The sequence below is a fragment of the Pangasianodon hypophthalmus genome, chromosome 9 (assembly GCF_027358585.1).
Source record: "Pangasianodon hypophthalmus isolate fPanHyp1 chromosome 9, fPanHyp1.pri, whole genome shotgun sequence".
Taxonomy (NCBI): Eukaryota; Metazoa; Chordata; class Actinopteri; order Siluriformes; family Pangasiidae; genus Pangasianodon; species Pangasianodon hypophthalmus.
The window spans coordinates 22,953,453-22,975,957 of NC_069718.1; the positions used below are offsets into that span (position 1 = coordinate 22,953,453).

At 39.0% G+C, this 22,505-nt stretch overlaps 2 protein-coding genes across 3 annotated transcripts in view; both read left to right on the forward strand.

The window, feature by feature from the left end:
• myo5c (myosin VC) overlaps positions 1-14,456 on the forward strand; it is a 20,892-nt gene extending 6,436 nt beyond the window's left edge. For both annotated transcript variants that reach the window (XM_026918852.3, XM_053236886.1), the window contains 33 exons: positions 51-157; positions 358-623; positions 799-880; positions 996-1,136; positions 1,244-1,366; positions 1,479-1,562; positions 2,245-2,379; positions 2,590-2,687; positions 2,766-2,852; positions 3,084-3,195; positions 4,624-4,835; positions 5,054-5,219; positions 5,313-5,459; positions 5,909-6,073; positions 6,245-6,338; positions 6,428-6,491; positions 6,592-6,772; positions 6,878-6,971; positions 7,169-7,232; positions 7,583-7,663; positions 8,589-8,769; positions 9,119-9,212; positions 9,293-9,356; positions 9,448-9,616; positions 9,701-9,785; positions 9,868-9,966; positions 10,932-11,086; positions 11,876-11,965; positions 12,040-12,190; positions 12,408-12,711; positions 12,986-13,160; positions 13,253-13,333; positions 13,517-14,456. In XM_026918852.3, coding sequence (XP_026774653.3) covers positions 51-157; positions 358-623; positions 799-880; positions 996-1,136; positions 1,244-1,366; positions 1,479-1,562; positions 2,245-2,379; positions 2,590-2,687; positions 2,766-2,852; positions 3,084-3,195; positions 4,624-4,835; positions 5,054-5,219; positions 5,313-5,459; positions 5,909-6,073; positions 6,245-6,338; positions 6,428-6,491; positions 6,592-6,772; positions 6,878-6,971; positions 7,169-7,232; positions 7,583-7,663; positions 8,589-8,769; positions 9,119-9,212; positions 9,293-9,356; positions 9,448-9,616; positions 9,701-9,785; positions 9,868-9,966; positions 10,932-11,086; positions 11,876-11,965; positions 12,040-12,190; positions 12,408-12,711; positions 12,986-13,160; positions 13,253-13,333; positions 13,517-13,669 — 4,304 coding nt within the window. In that variant the 3' untranslated portion in view covers positions 13,670-14,456. The remainder of the gene's footprint in view (positions 1-50; positions 158-357; positions 624-798; positions 881-995; positions 1,137-1,243; positions 1,367-1,478; positions 1,563-2,244; positions 2,380-2,589; positions 2,688-2,765; positions 2,853-3,083; positions 3,196-4,623; positions 4,836-5,053; positions 5,220-5,312; positions 5,460-5,908; positions 6,074-6,244; positions 6,339-6,427; positions 6,492-6,591; positions 6,773-6,877; positions 6,972-7,168; positions 7,233-7,582; positions 7,664-8,588; positions 8,770-9,118; positions 9,213-9,292; positions 9,357-9,447; positions 9,617-9,700; positions 9,786-9,867; positions 9,967-10,931; positions 11,087-11,875; positions 11,966-12,039; positions 12,191-12,407; positions 12,712-12,985; positions 13,161-13,252; positions 13,334-13,516) is intronic.
• A 262-nt stretch (positions 14,457-14,718) lies between these two features.
• On the forward strand, positions 14,719-21,847 carry gnb5a (guanine nucleotide binding protein (G protein), beta 5a). The gene is made up of 11 exons (XM_026918712.3): positions 14,719-15,019; positions 17,258-17,394; positions 17,680-17,721; positions 18,088-18,164; positions 18,360-18,492; positions 18,730-18,873; positions 19,046-19,137; positions 19,305-19,353; positions 20,062-20,158; positions 20,552-20,718; positions 21,076-21,847. Exons 1-11 carry the CDS (start codon positions 14,908-14,910, stop codon positions 21,085-21,087), a joined length of 1,062 nt encoding a protein of 353 aa, XP_026774513.1. The 5' UTR covers positions 14,719-14,907; the 3' UTR covers positions 21,088-21,847.
• The last annotated feature ends 658 nt before the right edge of the window (positions 21,848-22,505 follow it).

Here is a 22,505-nt window from a genome sequence, read left to right on the forward strand (position 1 = left end):
GTGTTGCACCTGTATTGCATTGTACTGTACTGTTCTGTTTTGTCCTGTAGGACTAAAGAATGACTTTCAGAGTGATGTGTTCAAGATGTTGGCAGGGATTATGCACTTGGGCAATGTGGTGATCAAAGCAGTCGGCTCAGACCAGTCATCCATCAGTGTAAGGAACATTTAACCTATTATTCCTTCACCTCAACTAATCTATGTAATAATTTTATTGCTTATATTAATCTTTTTTTAAAGCATGTCTGCAGTGAATATAGCTTATCTAAGGACAAAATGGAAGCACAGAACACACATTTCATTCTTCCTGTCTGAATATTCATCATAGAAGTGACATTAATGTTCTCTCTTTTCTAGTCTACTGACTCTCACCTGGCTGTGTTCTGTGATCTGCTTGAAGTCAGAGGAGAAGATATGTGTCGCTGGTTATGTCATAGGCGTATTGTTCTGGCATCTGAGACTGTGATCAAACCGCAGCCAAGGGAACGTGCCATAAATGCCCGTGATGCACTGGCCAAGCATCTTTACGCTTATCTCTTTGACTGTATCATCCACAGGATTAACCAGGCCCTGCGTTTTCCTGGAAAACAACACTCTTTTATTGGAGTGCTGGATATCTATGGGCAAGATAAAGCTCTTTTTTTAACTGTCTGGACTGGTTTAGCATATTTTATAAATTATGAACACTTTCAACACTTAATTACATACTAAACCCTACTTTACTCTCAAAGCATACGTAATTCAAGATATGTGAAATGGATCCTTTTCTGATTTCGCTTTGTCGTTGGGGCTTTACAGATTTGAAACCTTTGATGTGAATAGCTTCGAGCAGTTTTGCATCAACTATGCCAATGAGAAACTACAACAACAGTTCAACTTGGTATGTTCCCCACCTCCTTCTGTGTGCTCTGTTTAAATCCCATATCAGGTTGTTCACTGAATTAGGGATCAGACTGACCAGCTCTTTTCCTTCCTGCATGTTTGCTTCCTGTTAGCACGTGTTTAAACTAGAGCAAGAGGAGTACATGAAGGAGGACATCCCCTGGACCCTGATTGACTTCTATGACAACCAACCAGTCATTGATCTTATTGAAGCCAAAATGGGCATTCTGGACTTGCTGGATGAGGAGTGTCTGGTGAGGAAATCTACAAAAAATAGTAATCATGTTTTGACAGCAATTTGATACAAATTTATGTTTTTATTTGGTATTGTCTCGGCTTCCATGTTCTGTTTGCTCGACAGTTTCCTCAGGGTACTGATAACAACTGGCTGCAAAAGCTTTATAATTATCTGAGCTCAAAGCCTATGTTTGAGAAACCTCGTCTATCCAGTGAGGCGTTTGTGATCCATCACTTTGCAGACCGGGTGAGAAGGCATACTGTGCCTCTTGTCTGTTTTGCTGATGCTGCAGGTGCTTCATTTTTGTCAGCTGTATGAGTTGAAGAAGATGCTGTTAAAGCCTCTTTTCAATTCCCAGGTAGAATATCAGTGTAAAGGTTTCTTGGAGAAGAATAGAGATACCCTCTATGAAGTGCTGGTGGACATAATGAGAGCCAGCAAGGTACAAACTGTTACTTGCCCCAGACTATGTACTGTATGTATTTATGACTAGAATTTATTTTGTAGAATTCAGTGCATAAAAGAGTGACATTTTGTACCAAAGACATCAAACAAGTATCATTTAAATAATGTAATGTAAAAATATATACTGTATTTAGCATGCAAATTCTAATTTAAAAATACTTGACTATTGTAAAGATCACTCTTTACTGAGCTTTGCATTCAGCTGAAATGTTTTATATATATATATATATATATATATATATATATATATATATATATATATATATATATATATATATATATATATCTCAGTCTTTTCACCTACTTTTTTGGTTATTTTTTTGAGGTTCAGTTTCCTTCTGGAATAATTCCTCTTCATTTCTGCCAGGTTTTGACATCTTTTTACACATGAAATTGATCTAGACAGAGTTGATAGCAGTTTGAAGATGTATGATTCATTCATAAGATAAGATAAGACCCCACCTGGAAAAATATATCAAAACTCAAACTCTTAAGAGTTGAATGCCCATCATAGAAACCAAATGCATTAAATTAAATGCAAAGACTGGGAAAATAGAGAATCATCTGACTGCAGAGATTAGTAAAAGGGATTATGTCTTTTGCTTTTGAACTGTCTCAAATTTATGCGGCTGAAGATGTTTGAAACCTTTTGCTGTCAGTTTCCTCTCTTGGCAGATTTCTTTAAAGAAGAGGATCAAAATTCTGTGCATACAGTGAAGGGTGTCAAAGTGAAAGCAGCACGACCTGGAGTCAAACCGGCCAATAAGCAACTTAGAACCACTGTAGGAGATAAGGTGCACAATCAAATGGGTCAACATTGCTTTCTGTATCTATTAGAGCTAACATCAGTTTATTGTGAGCAAATATACAACACTGTCAAACCCACAAGGGAATGCATTGTGTGTTAAATCGAACTTTGCTCCAATCAGTGAGCTACTGTGAAAACTGACAGCCATTCTAATTTAAATGAAGTCCTTCCACTCTCTCTCTTTTTACCATTTCAGTTTCGGAGTTCATTGTATCTGTTAATGGAAACTCTTAATGCCACTACACCACATTATGTCCGCTGCATTAAGCCTAATGAGGAGAAGCTGCCATTTGAGTGAGTAATTCCAACTGATATGAAACATTATTCTTTTATTCCTTTCTTGTTTCTTGTTTCTGATGTCTGTGTCCACAGATATGACTCAAAGCGTGTGGTGCAGCAGCTGCGGGCTTGTGGAGTACTAGAGACTGTTCGAATTAGTGCTCAGAGCTACCCATCTAGGTAAACACATCAGTCACTTTTTCATATCTATTCATAGTAGCCTCAGAGTCTCAAGACTTGTGCAGAGGATGGGGAAAAAGTCATGTCTTAGGTGCAACTAGGGAACATGATTTTAAAATATAAGACATTTACATAATGTGTAAATATAAGGACATTACTGTCCAATCCCAGAGTAATCTGATACTCGTGCCTCAAGTGCACTTCTTTCAATTTGCGCTTGTTGTATTACAGGTGGACCTACATTGAGTTCTACAGCCGTTACAGTATTCTGATGAGCCAGGCAGAGCTCAGATTGGGGGAGAAGAAGCAAACATGTAGAATAGTGTTGCAGAGGCTCATCCCTGTAAGAAGCCCTTCATTACATTACTCATCTTTTTTTCATTACTCACCCTTCACATTCCTATCAACTTCATATCCAGAACCATTCCGTTTTTAATTTTTTATTTGTTTATTTTATTTGTTTATTGTTAATATTTCTGGAGGACCCAAATCTGAGTTTGGCAGTCTACTATCATGTTCAAAATAAAATACAGTCAGCCAATATACTCATCAAATCTGTGTCTTCATTTTAAGACACTAATATTCAGATTAGTGTTCAGAATTTGTGACTTATGTCCAAAACTTCCGTCATTATTTACACAGGGACAGTTACGCGTATTCAGAGTTTGGTTATGCACAGGCTTAAGTAGATTTACTGTGAGACCCATTCAAATTATATCAGTCATGTAGTTTGTTTGCTGGTTTTTCTTGGGTAGACGTGTCCGAGACACAGTTTTCAGCAGTGACCAGACCAGCACCTTTAAACTCATGCACTTGCATTTAAACCATAAAAAAACGGTCAGGGATAGAAAATGCGGACTGACGATCCAAATCACATATTTTTTCATATTTAATACAATGAGCTCCCGAGTGACGCAACAGAAAAGTGTTCGCCCTATCATCAGGAGATCTTGAGCTCGAATCCTGGTGATGCCACAGCTATCCATGACCGGGAGTCTAGAGAGCAAAATTGGCTGTGCTTCCTGGGTGGGAGGGATGGCATACCCCTTCTCCTCTGGCAATCACAGCATCACTAGCCAATCATGGGCATCTGTGAGTTTATACATGCAAAGGAGGGCAGATCGCACTTTCCTTCGAGCATGTTACGCTGCCCTGTGATGCAGTATGAGCAGCAGTTCGTAAAGATGCAGTTGGCTGCAGAGATGTAAGAAATGTCTCCAATTAAGATACTGTCTCCTCTGACATGTCCTCCAAGCCAAAACAAACTTTTCATGGACTTTAAACAGATCAAATAATAGTATTATATTTATGTATTTATTATTGGCCTCAAATGCCATTACATATTTTTTGAACGCAATTGTTACCCAAAATATGCAATACATTTCAGCATGACATATTGTGGTTACATTAGACTATCAGACATACTTAACACTGCAGCTCATTTGAGCCAATATCACACAAGAAAAATGAGGTTCAGTCCAAGGTAAGAATCACACAAACTCCATCCTGTGTGTGCAAATCCAGCACAGCTGTCCCGGTAGTATTAAGTCCGTAGTTATATCTGAATATCGATGTGCAGAGTTTTGGTATTAACTCCTCACCATGCATGTGTAACTCATCTCTGAATACAGCCCTAAATACATAAATAAATAAATATTTTTGCAGGTATTTATTTTCCCGGTTACATTGTTAATTGATTTTTATGGTGTTTTGGTCACAGCAGAAACATATCAAATGAATATGTCTGACAGTGATGTTGTAATTGCAACAGGACTCTAATCAGTATAAGTTTGGACGGACCAAAATCTTCTTCCGGGCAGGACAAGTGGCGTATCTGGAGAAGCTGCGTTTGGATTATCTGCGCACTGCATGTGTGACCATCCAGAAGCATGTGAGGGGCTGGACTCAGAGACGCAGGTATCTGCGCATGAGACAAGCCGCCATCATCATCCAGCAGTACATCCGTGGCAAGAGGCAGATCAGGTGAGTGATCCAGTCAAACCTCTTACTGAAGACACAATAACACGACTTTTCAGTTTGTTAAGAGATCAACGTTATATTAAGTACATTTGGCTTATATTAGATGCAATACTGATATAAGTGGCATAGCAATTGGTTTTCTGCTACACCAAATTTCAGACAACACCAGCACTTCAGTGTTTGTTCAGCTGGCCAGCAGGTGTGATATGTGTTCCCTCTAGGCGCATGGTTACAGCAGCAGCTATAAAGCAGGCCTGGGCAGCTGTGGTCATCCAGAGGCACTGTCGTGGTTATCTTGTACGCCGACTTTACCAGCTTGTACTGGTGGCTACAGTCACTATACAGGCATATACCAGGGGATGGATTGCCCGCAAGTGCTACAAAAAGGTTTCTTATAAAATTGTAATTTTAATGAAATTTCGAATAGCTTTGAAATATTTAATGTTAAAGTTTGTGTGTATGTGGTTATCACTCATGTAGATGGTGGAGGAGCATAAAGCTATGGTTCTACAGAAGTATGCTCGGGCCTGGCTGGTGCGTCGCCGCTTCCAGACCATGCGCCGACTCGTCTTAAACGTGCAGCTCTCTTACAGAGTCCAGCAGCTGCGCAAGAAACTGGAGGAACAGGTGAGCTCATTATCCTGAGTATTAAAAACTGCTTTTCCAAAACTTCACATGCAAAATATGACTTTATTACTGGCTCTGTATATGCTGTATAAAACAATAATTTCTTTCATTAATGAAGAATAGAAATTCTGGAAAATTTGTATATAACCCTGCATTTATTACTGAAGTATACACTGCAGTTATCCTAGATTTATCTACATAATACACAGAATATAGAAGATGCTATATTACTATATTATTACAATATATTACTATATTATACTATTCTATATTCTATGCTATATATTACTATTACTATACTACTACTAGTACTATATATAATGTTTAAAAATCATACTGTATGGTTCAACCGATGATGTAACAGCGGATTTGGTACTAGAGGAGTATTTACAGAAATGCTCATTAGCCATATGTGGAAAGATATCTACTGCTGTTTTTGTTCTCATTAGAATAAAGAGAACCGTGGTCTGATGGAGAGACTGACCAGTCTGGCCAACGCTCATGCTCAGGGATTGGACAGAGTGCAGTCCCTGGAGTTGGAGCTGAGCAAAGCAGCCAATGAGAGGCTATCAGTGGAAGAGAGAGAGAAGAAGAGTAAGGAGGAAACCAATCAGGTAGGACATTGTGGCCTGACAGCTACAGATTATGTAATTCACTGAATATTGTCTTTAATTATATGCATTATACATAATTCAGAACATGCATTCTTTAAATATTTCAAATATACATAATTCAGTATGTGTGATGAATTTTTCACATAGTAACCATATATTTAACTCCATAAGGTGATTGTTCAGCTTCAGGATGAAAGGGATAAAGTCAAGCTGGAGAATCAGGCTCTCCAGATGAAACTCAAAGATTCCATACAACAAATGAGAGGTAGTCCAACTTAGACCTACTTTAATTTATAATAATAGCTACATTTCACTTAAAACTCAGTGACTAAAATGTGTCTTTTTTCCCCCCAGACAATTTTGAAGAACTGAAGAAAAAGCTCATAGAGGACCTAGAGAGAGAAGAGAGGCTGCGAAAGTAAAAACGAGCACATTTACAAGCTACATTATGCCACTTTCCCTTCAATTCTTACTAGATGTTGATACTGAGAAAAGCTTTTTTCACTCTGGATTGCCAGAGTCGCAGAACACAGCAGTGAGCTGCAGAAGGAGGACTTGGATAAAGAGATTGCAGCACTGAAGGAGGAGAATCGCAGGCTGAGGGAAAACAAGATCCAACTACAGGCTCAGGCTGAGGAGAACACACAGATCAACAAAGAGCTCCAGGAGCAGCTTGGTCAGCTCACCAAACATGTCAAGGTAGACTCTGTCACTGACAAGCGGAAGAGGTCTGTTTTGTCATTATTAGGAAAATGCATTTTCTTTTTCTTAATCTGGTGTGGCTATTTGTTCTTATCTATGCAGGTGATACCAGAGTTACATAAGGAGATTAACAGCCTCCAAAATGAAAAAATTGAAGCAGACAGAAAGTTGAGGGAACAAACTGAGCAGACCAGAGGTACTGTCTGATACATACAGTATCTGGGTATAATATGAGTAGGACTAGTTTCCTATAAGTTTTATTCAATACTCTCAACCTTAAGTAATCATGCTGCATTTTTTACCTCGTACAGATCAAATCCATATAAAGTCAAAATAAGAAAAACTGTATCAATGTCCAATTACTACAGACAGGACTGTTTTTCTTTTTCTCAGCAAAAATGAATATGATTACTAGACAGCTTCTGGGTGAGACAAAAGAAGAGGAGATCATTCTCAGGTCCTGATAAACTTTTTTTCCTCACTCATTTTGATGATCCAAATGGACATGCCTGTCTCCAAGGCATACACTGTAAATAAGGCAAATCCTCTAGCCCTGCAAAGTTTCAAGTTTTCCCAACTGCTAACACACCTGATCCACCTTATGGAGGAGGCATTGTTCATTAGCACATGATCTAAAGCAAGTGTATTTAGAGAAAAAGAAAACATGAAACTCTGGAAGGCAGGAGACCTTAAGGACTGGAGTTGAGTCCATGAGTTTTTACTTTCCTCTAATGCAACTCATAACAATTCAAACATAAATGAAAGTTCCTCAGCATGCACACACATTGATACTTGGTTTTATTACAGGTTGAAAAAAGAAGCTACAGAAGCTGCTGCTGATGAGGGAGATGTGCTGTTTGCATTTAATGGGCTGCAAAACGCCACCAGGTTTGAAAAACATACAAGTATACAAAGCATTTTTCAACCTAATTTCTATGTGGTACCTCTGTAGTGTACCTGCGATTACCACTAATAGTTTCAACACATTTCAGTAAACATTTAAAATTCACAATTATATAACACAAAGTACAACTGTTACACTAAAGGTCTTAAGACTATGATAGAATGTCTGTTTTTACAATACTTACAATACAATAATAATTCAGATTAGTCATCCATGTAGAATCAGAAAGAAACTGAGGCACTTTCATGTATACTTGTCTATGATGGCAACACACAGACTTCTTTCTGAAGCAAGTCTTATTTTTAAAAGGACCTTTGACTGAGTAATTTGTTCTACAAAAATATATTTCACATAAATATTTATTGACTGCCCCAACATCTGCCCTCTAACTCATTCTTATAAATGAGTTTCATAACAGGTTTTCTCTGCTTTCTCAGTAGAGGAAAACATCAAAATTCTGACATGTGGTATACTCTACAGATGTGGTAGATAGAGATCAGTTAAAAGTAGTGCTATATATGGTCACAGTTATGGCAGCATAGTTAGTGTTGCCGCCTCACTGCAGTTAATCTTGAGCTCGGGTTACTGTCTGTGTGGAGTTCTCTCCCCTTGTCCGAGTGGGTTTCACCCATGTTCTCCAGTTTGCTCCCACCTCCCAAAAACATGCCAGTAGGTGAATTGAGTATGCTAAATTGCCCCTAAATGTGAATGAGTGTGTAAATGTGTGCGTGTGCATGGTGTCTTGTGTTCGGCTGGGTGTATTCCTGCCTCATGCCCACTGTGGCACTCCTGGGAAAAGCTCCAGCATCACTGTGACCTTGACCAGAATAAAGCAGTTACTGAATGAATGAATTTATGAATGAAATTTTGTTTTAATTTGCTCATATTCTCTGTCTGGTCCTGGTTTAGGCTGGTGGAGACTCATTTACGGGAGCAAAGGGAAGGTTACGAAAGTAAGCTGGAGGCACTGGTTTTCAAAAATGATCACCTGAGTAGAGAGAACCAGAAGCTACAAGCCCTGTTTCAGGAGAAGAGCGATGTCAATCACAGCATTGGACAGGAGGTGGCCCGGCTCACTGCTGAAAACATGGTACTGTATATCAGTGGTCATTATTCTCACCTCTGGAGTAGCTGGTGAGGTGAATAATTGGAAGGTGAGGTGAAAGATTGGAAGCTGAGGTGAATGATTGGAAGCTGAGGTGAATGATAGGAAGGTGAGGTGAATGATTGGAAGGTGTTGGAGCAAGGAAAGCATTGCCAAAACCCTTGGGGAGTGTGGAAGAATGAGTCCTGACCTTCTGGCAAGCAATCATTTCAATGACAGGATCTATTAAAACTATTGTACTTTCTGGATAAATATACCTTATTGTGTGAAAATCTTTAATTTAAAGTTAATTTTAGGAAAGTGATTGTGTTGAACATTTCTGTGTCGTATGTAGGTGATCCCCGAACTGAAGCAACAGGTAACAGAGTTACAGCGTCACAAACAGGAGCTGGAAACACAGCTAGAGGAACAACGCACTGAGATGACTGGTGAGCTCTTTACAGGGAACACACTCTTTTGTTACAGTCAGGATTACCTGTTAATTTTTTTTTTTCAATTTGTTTGACAGAAAATTATATAAGGGTATCCAATGAGCTTCAGCGTAAGCTTGAAGAGGAAAGCTCACAAAGAAGGTAACTGCCATGCCTCCATTTTTTAGTCCTAAAAACACATTACTGACTGTGTGTATACAAGTATGTTATATATGTGGATTTGTACACATAGGCTTTTGGAGGAGAGGTACAGAGAAAGTGAGAGAGAAAGGGAGGAGATGGAGAAGAGGCTGGAGGAGCTAGAGGAGAAGATAGAGCACCTTAAGAGACTACAGCAAACAGATAATGAAGCCAAGAACAAACTCAGACAGGAGACCTCACGCCTTACAGCCGAGAACATGGTGTGTGTTTGTGCATTCCTGATAACTTTGTGCAGTTATTTGTCAGTGGTTTGGTTAGGTTTTAGATATATCTTTGGTTCACAGGACTTTGAAGAGCAATTAGATACGAAAGACAGAACCATAAAGAGGCTGCAGGACCAAATCAAAGCTCTTCAGGCACCAGTGAAAGGTAAGGTGCAGAGTTGGCTGGCTTTACGGCTGGCTAAACCTGGGTTTATGGTTAATAATTTGTCAACTTTTTTTCTCAACAGTCAGCGAGAAAGCTGGACCAACTGTTCCAAAAGAATACCTTGGCATGCTGGAGTATAAGAAAGAGGATGAAGGCAGGCTTGTGCGGACATTAATACTTGGTAATTTCCAATTCTGCACATTGCTGTCTGTATATAGGTAAAATTTACATACTCAACATACATGTTACATTACATTGATTAGATTGACAGCATGTATTAGCTGGTTATAAAGGAGGTCTGACGATTAACAGTTTAGTATGTGAGATTTCAAAGCAACATAAATCAAACAGTACTGAATAGTGGGTGAACTGCAGGTCCATCAGTCACAATAACTGTCACGAATGATTTAATGTTTTAAGGCGAAAGGTCCAAAAAAGTCACAGCAGTTGCAAATATGGACGAACAGAATCAGCGAAGAGGAACAGTGGTTGATAGTCAAAGCTCACTGGCAGTAATAGAGAAACACTTTACAGTATAGCTGTTGAAGTCCCCAAATTACAGCCATAAAAATAACCATGGATTTGAATGAGCATTTATATTACCCAGTCTCAACGTCATGAGCTTCTCAAAGTTGGAATGCATGGCAAGACTGACATTTGCAAACTGTTTGTATCAGTGGCCAGTGTGTAAAGATGGGGTAAGAAGTACAAAACCTAGACCCCTGAGCAATGGAAAAATGTAATATAGTCTGAGTCAGCTTTCAACATATCTCCTACATCCGGGAGGATTTATGTTTTGAGAAAGCCAAAGGAAGCTTCAACCCATAATGTATGCTGCCAACTGTTAAGTACAGTGGGGGATGAAAAGCATGATGAAGAAAATTCTTCTTGAAGAATGGTCCAACATACTATCACAAATTATTCAGGACTTGTGTGGCAGAATTCCAAGAACAATTAAATCTGCTCTGAAGGCATACAGTCGCCCTATTCTTTAGTGTGTCCTTAATGCTAATATAATGTTACAAGTTTTTATTATTGTGTCCACCCCCTGTATATAATGCTATATATGAATAACAGAAAATGAAGAAACAGTAATGATTCTTTGTGAGTTGTATTCTTTGAAGATCGAATATGTGTGGTCTGCAGAGCTGAAGCCGAGGGGAGTGGTGGTGAATATGATCCCCGGGTTGGCGGCCCATCTGCTCTTCATGTGCATTCGGCATGCTGACTATCTCAATGATGGAGAAAAGCTAAAGTCCCTCATGCATGCCATCATCACTGGAATCAAACAGGTCACCACGGTAAGACCTCCTGATTGCTCTTTAGCTTATTCAGTGCCCTCCAGAAGTACGGGTATCCTTCATTAAAATGAGCAAACATTCATTTTTAAAAAACTGGTTTCAAAATGATCAGGACCCTTACAATTAATATTTTATGACGCATTCCCTGGAGAGAGTAACAGCACTGAGTCTCTTCCTGTAATGTCTAACAAGAGATTAGAGACACTTTTGGAGGAATCATGATCCACTCCTCCATGCAGAACATTGTAGCGTCCTTTGTATTCTTAGGTTTGTGCATGTTAATTCAGGGAATAAAAAACTGAGCTGGTCACTGCATAAAAATGTATTTTGTTTCTGTTGATTGGGAGTGTGTTTGGCTCTATATGTGGCCAAGTTTGAACATTCCTGCTGAAATGTCCTGATATTTAGCACAATTCACGATGCCATCAGTCTTCATATCAATCATCATAAAACAGCCCTAAAGCCCTAAATCAATGATCCATAACCATATTTTAAAGTGGTTTCCCATGGTAATGGAATTATAAAGGGATTTTCCATGTGTACAGCCTCATATTTATACCCCAGGGAAACAAGAAATAGTTAAAGGCAATAATAGAGTTCCGTTAAGAAGTTATTCTACAGTTATTCTAAAGATAAGTGTAACATTTATTTTATACAATAATTTTTACTCACATTTATGAAGCATGTCAGTATTTCTGGAGGAATTTTGTTACCCTGTAATACCTAATGTAACCACCAGCAGAAGTAATAATGGACATGATGATATCTGCTTGTCCTCCTGTTTTCCAGGACCATCAGGAAAACTTTGAGATTTTGTCCTTCTGGCTCTCCAACACATACTACCTGCTTAACTGCCTCAAACAGTACAGTGGAGAAGAAGTGAGTGTAATTGCTATTATAAGTCCTATTAGAAACATTGTTAGAAAGCTAAAATCGTATTCTTTTATCGATAGGAGTTCATCAAGCACAATACACCTCGGCAGAATAAGAACTGCCTGCAGAACTTTGACCTGTCAGATCACAGACAGGTCTTCAGCGATCTTGCCATTCACATCCATCACCAGTTTATCAATGTGATGGAGGATGCCCTGTTCCCTATGATTGGTATGTTACTGGTTGTCTCTTTTTTCACTGACCTGAGATCAGTTTTGTTTAAGTGTTTGTAAAGTTAACATTTGTGGAGGTGCTGTTTTATCTTTTTCAGCAACATAAATGTAGGTCCTCTTCCAAATCTGGTATTAATGAAAACATAAATGGTAATAGTTAATGTCCAATTATGCATTATTTTGTGTCATGTGGGTGCCTGTCTTTCTCACTCCAGTCCCTGGGATGCTGGAGCATGAGAGCCTGCAGGGCATCTCAAGCATGAAACCCACAGGTTTCCGTAAGCGCTCCAACAGCATGCTGGGAGATGGACTCAGAGAGGGCGAGGGCCAGAGCTTCAGCATCTCCTCCATCTTACAGCTGCTGAGTGACTTCCACAGCTGCATGGCACAGCAAGGCATGGATCAGCAGCTGCAGGGTCAGGCCCTCCGCCAGCTCTTCTACCTGATTGGAGCCACCTCACTTAACAGCATCCTCCTCCGCAAGGACCTCTGCTCCTGCCGCAAGGGCATGCAGATCAGGTGAGTGGGATTAAGAAGGAGATAATAACTGCGTAGGACTACAGTGAAAAATATTAATAATTGGATGATTTGCATTTGTAATGCAGTGCAGCGTTCAAAACTGCCATGTGTATAATGTGTGCAGAATACAGAAAGAGAAGAAGGGATCATCGATTATTAGCATGTTTTCAAAAGTTCTTGGACAATACAGGTTTATTAGCTTGTACTATGTGCCTCTTTGGGATAGTGTTCAGATTATATTTTGACATATGGGGAAACCCCATACCCCTAACAGGTGTAATATCAGTTACTTGGAAGAGTGGCTGAGGGATAAAGGCCTTCAGGGTTACAATGTTATGGAGACTCTGGGGCCGCTGTCCCAGGCTGCCTGGCTCCTGCAGGTGAACAAAACCACCGACGATGATGCAGCTGAGATCCAGCAGAGATGCCACGAGCTCTCACCAGTCCAGGTACAACAGACGTCCTCACACTCCTCCATTCTCATTGCTATTGATTTTTGAGTCTGCTTCCGCTTACTTAGTTTTCCTCTATGTATTTTCAGATTGTGAAGATCCTCAACTCGTACACTCCGATTGATGACTTTGAAAAGCGAGTTGCGCCGTCTTTTGTGCGGAAAGTTCAGGCAAGTTTGTACATGCCCTCTTCTGACTGATCATGTGACCACATTTTCCTGTTATTGTTGATAGTTTAGTATTATTTTTCATCCCATTAAAAGTAGAATTAGTGTAATCAGTACTGATGGTGAATGTGATAGAGGGCATTGGCTATTTGTTCCATTTCTTTTTGGGATGCTGTTTTGAAACAGGCACTGCTACAGGATCGTGAGGGCTCGACTCAATTGATGATGGATGCACAGTATCGCTTCCAGGTTACTTTCCCTTTCTGTCCATCCACACAAGCTCTGGAGCTCCTGCAGGTGCCCAACAGCCTTCACCTGAGCTTTGTCACCCGCATATGAGCCCTGACCCGGACCTTGGACTGACTCTTCAGCATTGACCTTCCTTAGCTATTAACATGCTTTTTATGAACTAATCACTATTTTTGATTCACGCATGAAAATGTTGGTTATTCATCATGTTATTTTAGACTCAGTGCCACATAACATAAAATGTTATACGTGATTTCTTTTTGCTGACTCTTTGAAGTATGTTTGTGTTTTATAAAAGAAAAAAAAAGTATTTCTATGGAACATTTCCAGCAGCAAATTGCTCATAAATGAACAAAATGTATACTATATTGGCAAAAGTATGTGGACACCTGACCATCACACCCATATTTGCTTTATGCACATCCCATTCCAGATTTAGTCCTCTCTTTACTGTTATATTAACCTCCACTCTTCTGGGAAGGCTTTCCACTAGATTTTGGAGTGTAGCTGTGGAGGTTTTGTGCTCATTCAGCCACAAGAGCATTAGTGAGGTCAGGTCACTTGAGTTCTTCCAATCCAACCTTGGCAAACCATGTCTTCATGGAGCTCACTTTGCGCACAGGGGCATTGTCATGCTGGAACAGGTTTGGGCTCTTAGTTCCAGTGAAGGGAAATTGTAATGCTACAGTGTCCGCATACTTTTGGCCATATAGTGTATTATGTATGATGTATTATGTATTCACTTGAAACATTTTGAACCACATGAATGTGTTATACACTTAGACACTAAGTATATTACTGTATTTATAAACCAGTGTAAACATTTTGGCTAATAAAATAACTTGCCCAGTGTATGGAATAAATGGGTTGTTACCTCTGCTTGAATCCTTTTCCTACCTGCCACCATAGCAACCCATAAATATTCATCACATCTCAGTAAATCCCTTGAGGACGCACACTGATTGTGGAAGGCATTGCCACGACCTGTTACACAATTACAGCGCATATAAAGCACACATATTCTAATACTTCTCAATCAGGGCAATCAGGAGTCATGGTTTATGGAGGAAGTGCGGCTCTTTCATATTGCATATTGATTTATTCTGGGCGTTAAGGCGAGCGCGAGCGCCTCACAGGATGCTGGAGACAGGGCATCCTTCCCGTGACGTCACATCAGCTGCATCCGCCGCTCGCGCTTTAACATCCAGCCTGTCATAAGGCTCCTTTGGTCCTGTTCGGAAAATAATTCTAAATAATAATAATAATACTAATAATAATAACGCGCTTTAGCTCCGGGGAATATCTCATTCAGGGGGTAGAAAGAAAAGATGGCTGCCCAGGAAGTGCAGCCGAGCGAGACCATAGCGAAGCTGAAATCAGAGTCAGAGACGCTGAAGACGAAGCTGGAAGAGGAGCGGGCCAAACTGCATGATGTGGAGCGTGAGTACAAGAGACAAGCCGAAAAATCAGCACTCACATGCACGAGCTGGCGCGTGCTCATTCATTTTTGCTTTCTAAAATGAAAATGAAATTGTGACAGAAATGCTTTGATGGAAAGAAAATCGTCTTTGCTCATTCAGGCCACAATACTGAGGCTGTGAGTTATTTATAGCGCCTGTTTACAGTACAGTGAGCGCGAGCTGCACGTAATAACGCGTCTAAGACTGTACACAGTGGTGGTTAAAATATACAGCAAATATACAGGCTGTAACTATAGCACAGATTGCATGCTGTAGTCTAATGGTTAGTACAGTGTGGAGTGTTATAATGAGTAATGAGCTATCTGTTCAGATTTCTGGTTTATAGCCTATGTTTTAGGTTTATGTACACTCCTGGGCAAAAAAAAAAGCCCAAAGTGCCAAAATATTAAGCTTTTAATGGTCTTAACAACAAATCATTGGTCAGGAAATGAGCAAGAATTAAACATATAGATAAAGGATGTTTGTATGGGAAGATTTTCCCTTTGATTGCTTTAAATGTTTAAGCCTTGTGGCCCTTGATGAGCTGCATCAGGTGTGACAGAGAACCAAATAATGACTAATCTTTTAAGAAAAAAACACCCCAGAAGATATTTTTGGAAAATTCTGTACACCCAGACATGTGTTAGTTTGAATTTTACCTCAAACATTTGAATCATTATCATGATTTTTCCTTTTGCATACAAGAAGACTATAGAAGTGAATTTCCCTGTTTCTAGCTTTTCCACAAACAAACAGTTCACTGCAGCCAAAGGAAACCAGCAAATGGAGGCACAGGAGCTCTCAGGAGTGCATCTGTTTCATTCTTGCTCATTTTCTGACCAATGATTTGTTGTTAAGACCATTAAAAGCTTCATATTTGCCATTTTGATGCTCACAAAAACTTAGCAGTAAATATTCTTAAATAAACCTGCACAAGTTGTTTCTGAGAATATTTTTTTAAAAGCAAAAGGTTGTCACACCAAATATTGCCTTTGTTTAGTTTATTACTGTTTAGTGCCCTGTGTAGTATCTTCTAATTTTTTAATTTTAATTTAATTTCATGATTTTTGAAGGCATATTTGCTCTGCAGCATTTCTTTGCATGTGCCTAAGACATTTGCTCAGTGCTATAGATATTTTAATACCAATAACATTAGTGTATCCTTCAAACACACTGTTTTGTCTTCAGCTGCCTTGTAATTTTTTGTATAGGAAGATTGTGAGGCTGTATGTGTCATTTAAGTTATTTAAATTGTTTTGCATTATTAGCTTATTTTAAGTAATAATGATAATAATTATACATTTAAGCTATGTCCCACAGTGGATGTGCAGTCCTGTTACTGAAACCCATTTACTTGGTTAAAGGAAGAATAAAAACCACAAGTCACAAGATAGACAGGACGTTTCATCCTCAAGACCCTTTCTAACAGCAGGGCCGAGTGAAAAGTATGTTCCCTCGACTATTTGCAATATTTTTCAAATATTGTCAGCATTGCTTGACTTGGTCCAGTACATATAATAATATTAGCCTGGATCTTCAATCCTGTCACTAGCAACCCAGGAAGAAACAGCCAAGCAACCCTGTAACAAACAACTAAGCATCCCTGTAACAAGCAACCAATCAACCCTGCAACAAACAACTACACAACCCTGTAACAACCAATCAACCCTGAAACAAAGAACCAAGCAACCCTGTAACAAACAACTAAGCAACCCTGTAACAACCAAGCAACCCTGTAACAACCAATCAACCCTGAAACAAAGAACCAAGCAACCCTGTAACAAACAACTAAGCAACCCTGTAACAAACAACTAAGCAACCCTGTAACAAACAACCAATCAACCCAGTGACAAACAGCTAACTGACCCTGTAACAAACAGCTAATCAACCCTGTAACAAAAAGCAAGCAACCCTGTAAGAAACAACAAATCAACCCTGTAACAAACAACTAAACAACCCTGTAACGAGCAAGGTGATTTTTGGTATTCTAATGGTGGAATGTCCCACTCATCATCTAAAGCCTTGTAACATGATGGTCACACAGAATGTTACTGTACCCTCTTTATACGTATTATTTTCCTGAGCTTAGTAGTGAGTGTGCTTAGTGACGGTTGAGTCTGAGTAGAGCGTAAGAATATTTAGGCACCAGGTTTTCAAGCTCACTTCTATTAAGGGAAGAGTAAAATATAGTCTATTAAACACCTGCTTCCTTCCCCAGTGCACCAGGTGGCAGAGAAGGTGGAGTCTCTCGGCCAGTTCGTCATGAAGACCAGGAGAACTCTGAAAGGACACGGCAACAAAGTGCTTTGCATGGACTGGTGTAAAGACAAGAGGAGAATTGTGAGCTCGTCCCAGGTACAAAAATAAATCCTATTCTAATGCCTTACTCCCCATATGGCATGAATTAATGGCCTCTACACGCTATGTAGTGCACTATAGGATCCCTCAGGAAGCCATTTAGGATTCTTGCTCCACAGGAAGTGTCATTATCAGCAGGCTAATTGCTGTAGCCTGACTGCAAGTTGAAAGCTGTCCGTGATCCTTCAATCATTTCTGCAAACAAAAAGACCTATTACATAACTGTGTTTTTACACTTTCAGAATAGCTTGCAGAATAGCATGTTCTCTTTTTGTCCTCTAGGATGGAAAGGTGATTGTGTGGGATGCGTTTACAACCAACAAGGTACATGAATTACACCAAGTGTTTAAACTCATCAGTAATAATAAATATTTTTTACATCAGGGACTGATGTAAAAAATATTTATCAAAATTATTAAATCTGGCTGATTTATGATAATTGTTTAAGGGTGATCTAGTACTAATTTTAATCCTCTTAATCCTTAGTGTGAGACTAATTTTAGGGAACTCTTTTATCAGTAGCAAGCTTCCCTACTCATAGCTTAGGAATTGTGCTTCTATGGTAGAAGAATCTCTCAGCAGAATTGTAAATAGGTTTTAAAAATATTAAAAGCTTATTGTGTCATTTAGGACAGATTTTTGCACGGCCCCAGATGTTTAGGAACTTACTTCTCGTGTTTTTTTTCATAGGAGCATGCAGTGACCATGCCATGTACATGGGTGATGGCCTGTGCGTACGCTCCGTCTGGATGTGCAGTAGCATGTGGGTGAGGACCTGGGCCCCTTTATGGCTTTTTGCAAAGAAATCCAAAGGAATGATTGTTGTCATTTTAGACATAAAAAAAGATTAAAATGTGTTAAAATGAATTCCAGCAGGGCCATAATTGCGAAGATAATTAGCTGAGATCTCTCCTGCTTTTAAATTGTGTGACCTTCTAAAGTGAGCTATTTGTGTTTCGCAGTGGTCTTGACAACAAGTGTTCTGTGTACCCACTATCCCTGGATAAGAACGAGAACCTGGCAGCGAAGAAGAAGTCCGTGGCAATGCACACCAATTACTTGTCTGCCTGCAGCTTCACCAACTCAGATATGCAGGTCCACAATATTTGTCTTTTTCTTTGTTTTTTAATTCAGCACTAAATAAAATGGATCTGTAGATCTTATGTAAATCAGCATGTTACTTATATCAAATCATCAAATCAGCATCTTAAACATGCTGGATAATACGGTATATCATCTCTTAGAACATGCCAAGATCTGCATTTGTCAGAGCTCTGTTGTTAAAGAGGTGATTTTCTACATGTAAGTAATAGCTGTGGCTCTTTCTTTCAGATCCTGACATCGAGTGGTGATGGAACGTGTGCATTGTGGGATGTGGAAAGTGGGCAGCTGCTCCAGAGTTTCCATGGTCATGCAGCTGATGTGCTTTGCCTGGACCTTGCTCCCTCTGAGACTGGCAACACCTTTGTCTCTGGGGTTAGATTTCCAAAATACATCTGAAACACGTCAGCACTTACTGCTCTCTCTCTCTCTCTCTCTCTCTCTCTCTCTCTCTCTCACACACACACACACACACACTCACACTCTCAGAAGTACTATTGTGATTGTACATTGACCTTTTTTTTTTCATTTCCCTACAATATCTCAGGGCTGTGATAAGAAGGCTAATGTATGGGACATGCGCTCAGGACAGTGCATCCAGTCATTCGAGACCCATGAGTCAGATATTAACAGTGTGCGGTAAGTTCACCTTCTGGCATACTATTTTATCTGACAATATGAGCTGTTCATTAGGATTAACAGACAGTTCTGATTTTGTTTTTGTAAAGGAAAGTATTCACACTGCTGCTACATTCTAAAAGCAAGCGTTTATTATTTTTTTGCTGACGCTTTCCTTTTTGCTATAGGTACTATCCAAGTGGGGATGCATTTGCCTCTGGCTCAGATGATGCTACTGTGAGTTTTCTCCTTTTTTTACAATCTAGTTCCTTAATTAACTGTGTGATCATACTTAAATAGTGAGGAGAACGGTAAGGGAGGTGAAGAAGATCCCAAAATCGGAATTGCACAGTGGTTGTGAAGATTTAAATTCAACTAGTAGACGCAGCCTACGTAACAACAAGCTAGAAGGGCTAATCTCCTGAACTTAACCAAGTATTACTGTAACTACAGCTGCAGTTATGTGTTGTGTTAATCTTGTGAACTTTTTGGCAGTGTGAACAACATGTTTGGTGAAAAATGGAGACTCCCACTATAATGCTGGTGGATCTTTAATCATTAATGCTTTGGGGCTGTTTTGTGGCCTGAAAGCTGGTTGCCTCTGCCAGGAGATTCAGATCTGGCTATAGACAGACCTTTCAAATATACATCAAATCAACACAGAAAGTTGTAGGGAACACAAATTCAGTATTTTGCACTTTTCTGACTGACCCCATTGTGAAAATATGTGTTCTGAACTGAAGAAGAATGTCCACATACACAAACATAAGAATAAAAAGGAGCTTGAAATGTAATGCATGGATGAGTGGTTCAACATCCTTCACAAGTGTCTCTATTCTTGTTAGATGTTACAGGAAGACGCTCAGTGTTGTTGTTATATCCAGAAAATTCTTCAGCTAAACATTAATTGCGTTTTGCTTTATCGATCTGATTTGTTTTCATCAGTGCCGTCTGTACGACCTGAGGGCCGATAGAGAAGTGGCAATTTATTCCAAGGAGAGCATCATATTTGGAGCTTCCAGTGTAGACTTCTCACTCAGTGGTAAATGCTGCCTTTTACACTGCTGCACTTAACATGTTTACTGGATGTGTACACACATATCAGCCTTTTTTTAGAGAAAGAGTACGATAGTATTTAATCTAATTTTACATCCTTGACATTACACATATTATAGTGTATAAATACGAAGGTAAGTCAAATGAAAAACTTTTTACTGATTATTCCAAATAGGTGTCACAAAAGTGTATGATTGTTCTACATATCCAAATTATGTTCAGTGTTCAGTGTTTAAGTGTTCCAGTCTGGATTCCTCTAGAAAAATTAATTCTTCTGGTTCCACGTGCAGCCACTGAAATTAGTGTTTTCATTTGACTCACCCTTGTATTTACAGAATCTACAATCTAGCACTGATATACTGTATATTGTGTCATGCAGGCAGACTACTATTTGGTGGCTACAACGACTACACCATCAACGTGTGGGACGTTCTAAAGGGGACCCGTGTATCCATTTTGTTCGGACATGAGAACAGAGTCAGTACCCTTCGCGTCTCTCCAGACGGGACAGCGTTCTGCTCAGGGTCCTGGGACCACACTTTACGGGTAAGAGAGCAAAGTATATTATCAGATGTTTTATTTACTACTAATATGTTTTATTTAATATCTAACTGAAAGCAAATGATTCTAAGTCTTGCATCTTTACATAGAGTACAAGCTTCAGAGAAAGGAAAATACCTCTTTCTAGCAATGTAGAACATAGTCGAGTTATTTACATGTTTAAAATGTATTTGAAGTATTCTCACTGTGGTTGAATTGGAGTGAAATTCAGACTCTGGATAAGGTTAAAAGGACAGTTAGACCACATAAGACTATTATTGCTACAACATGAGTAACCTTTCTTTTGAATGTGTACCACAGCAAACTTCGGCCAGTTTTCACACTCTTCCTTTGCTTTTGCAGGTCTGGGCTTGAACAGCGGTACGCCTGCATTGCCTGCTAGGTTCTCTCTGGCATTCACATCAACAGCAACATTCACTAGAACAACTATTGACTTAAAGTGTTGGATTTGTAAGAAATGCACAGTAGAGTAGAACAGGGTTGAAGAGAGACTGTCGTCTATACAGACAAGAGCACAATGTTATTTAGTTTTTTTGATAAATATAGGACCAAAACTTGGCCAGAAACACTAGCTGTGTCTCAAATCATATACTATGGGCTGTTTATCAGAGTAAATATTTCTCACTAATACATGAAGTGCATGCAATTTATAAACAACACTATAAATAATGGAGTATAATTTCACACTACTTCTCTGTGTTCATACGTCACCTGGTATCTTCAACTATGAGTGAATAAACGAGCCAGTGCTTGAATGGAATAAGTTAATATACAAATGTCAGCAGTTGTGAGGAAGGTTTCTTATATTTATAATTTAATGAGGCAGTTGCCTCTTTGTTTTTCTTTTTTTAATGAACATGAACATACTAATGATTCAATCATATGTAAAATGGCAAGGTAATACATGAAAGTATTAGATTTCAGCTGTCTATATCTATATACTTATATACATCTATACTCTTCTGCTATAGGATACTTCATATCCATCAACTCTATACTAATAACCAGCCCTCTTCTTACAAACTCCTGTATTTGGCCATTTTATTACGGTTATGTCTAGGCAAAAAAAAAAAAAAAACGTTAGTTATTCAAAAAAAAAAAAGTTCGAAATGTATCTCTATCTTGTGATAATGTCTTTAAAACACAGACGATGAGATGAACTGCACTTACCGCTGTGTAGCTCTTTGTAGGAAGCTTGTGTGTTTAATTACAATTTTAGATTCTAGTCTAAAATAGCAAAGCAGCCAGCTGGAAGAGCAGAGGTTTTTGTGCAGATCGTTATTATAATATGCAAACAATCCCTACTCAGTTATCATGTGCTCGTTGACATATATTGATCTGAAGTAATACTTGCACTATAGGAACAGTTACTACTGTAGCGAAATGTACATATATTTGTCCACAATAATAATAGTATCATCATTAAAGATAAATAAATGGGTTTTACATATCGAGAAAAATGTGATGTATCTGGGTTTTTTTATTTCCATTGTATTTGTAATAGTAGATGGGGGAATTCACATACTGGATATTGAAACAGTTTTTGAATTTCCAACTTGTCTCAGCTTTCTTGCTCAAAACCATTTATGAAATTCTCAAGGTCTTGGCTATCTATATGTGAAGGAAAAAGTTTATATTGCCATATTTTAAAGATGCATGGATTACCCTTTTGTCAAAACTGACCGAAAGCCATTTTTAATAACATGTTTTATTGGTTTAAGGCTCCAAATTCATCATCTACATGTTCTACTGCTGTATGAACACAGCAGACA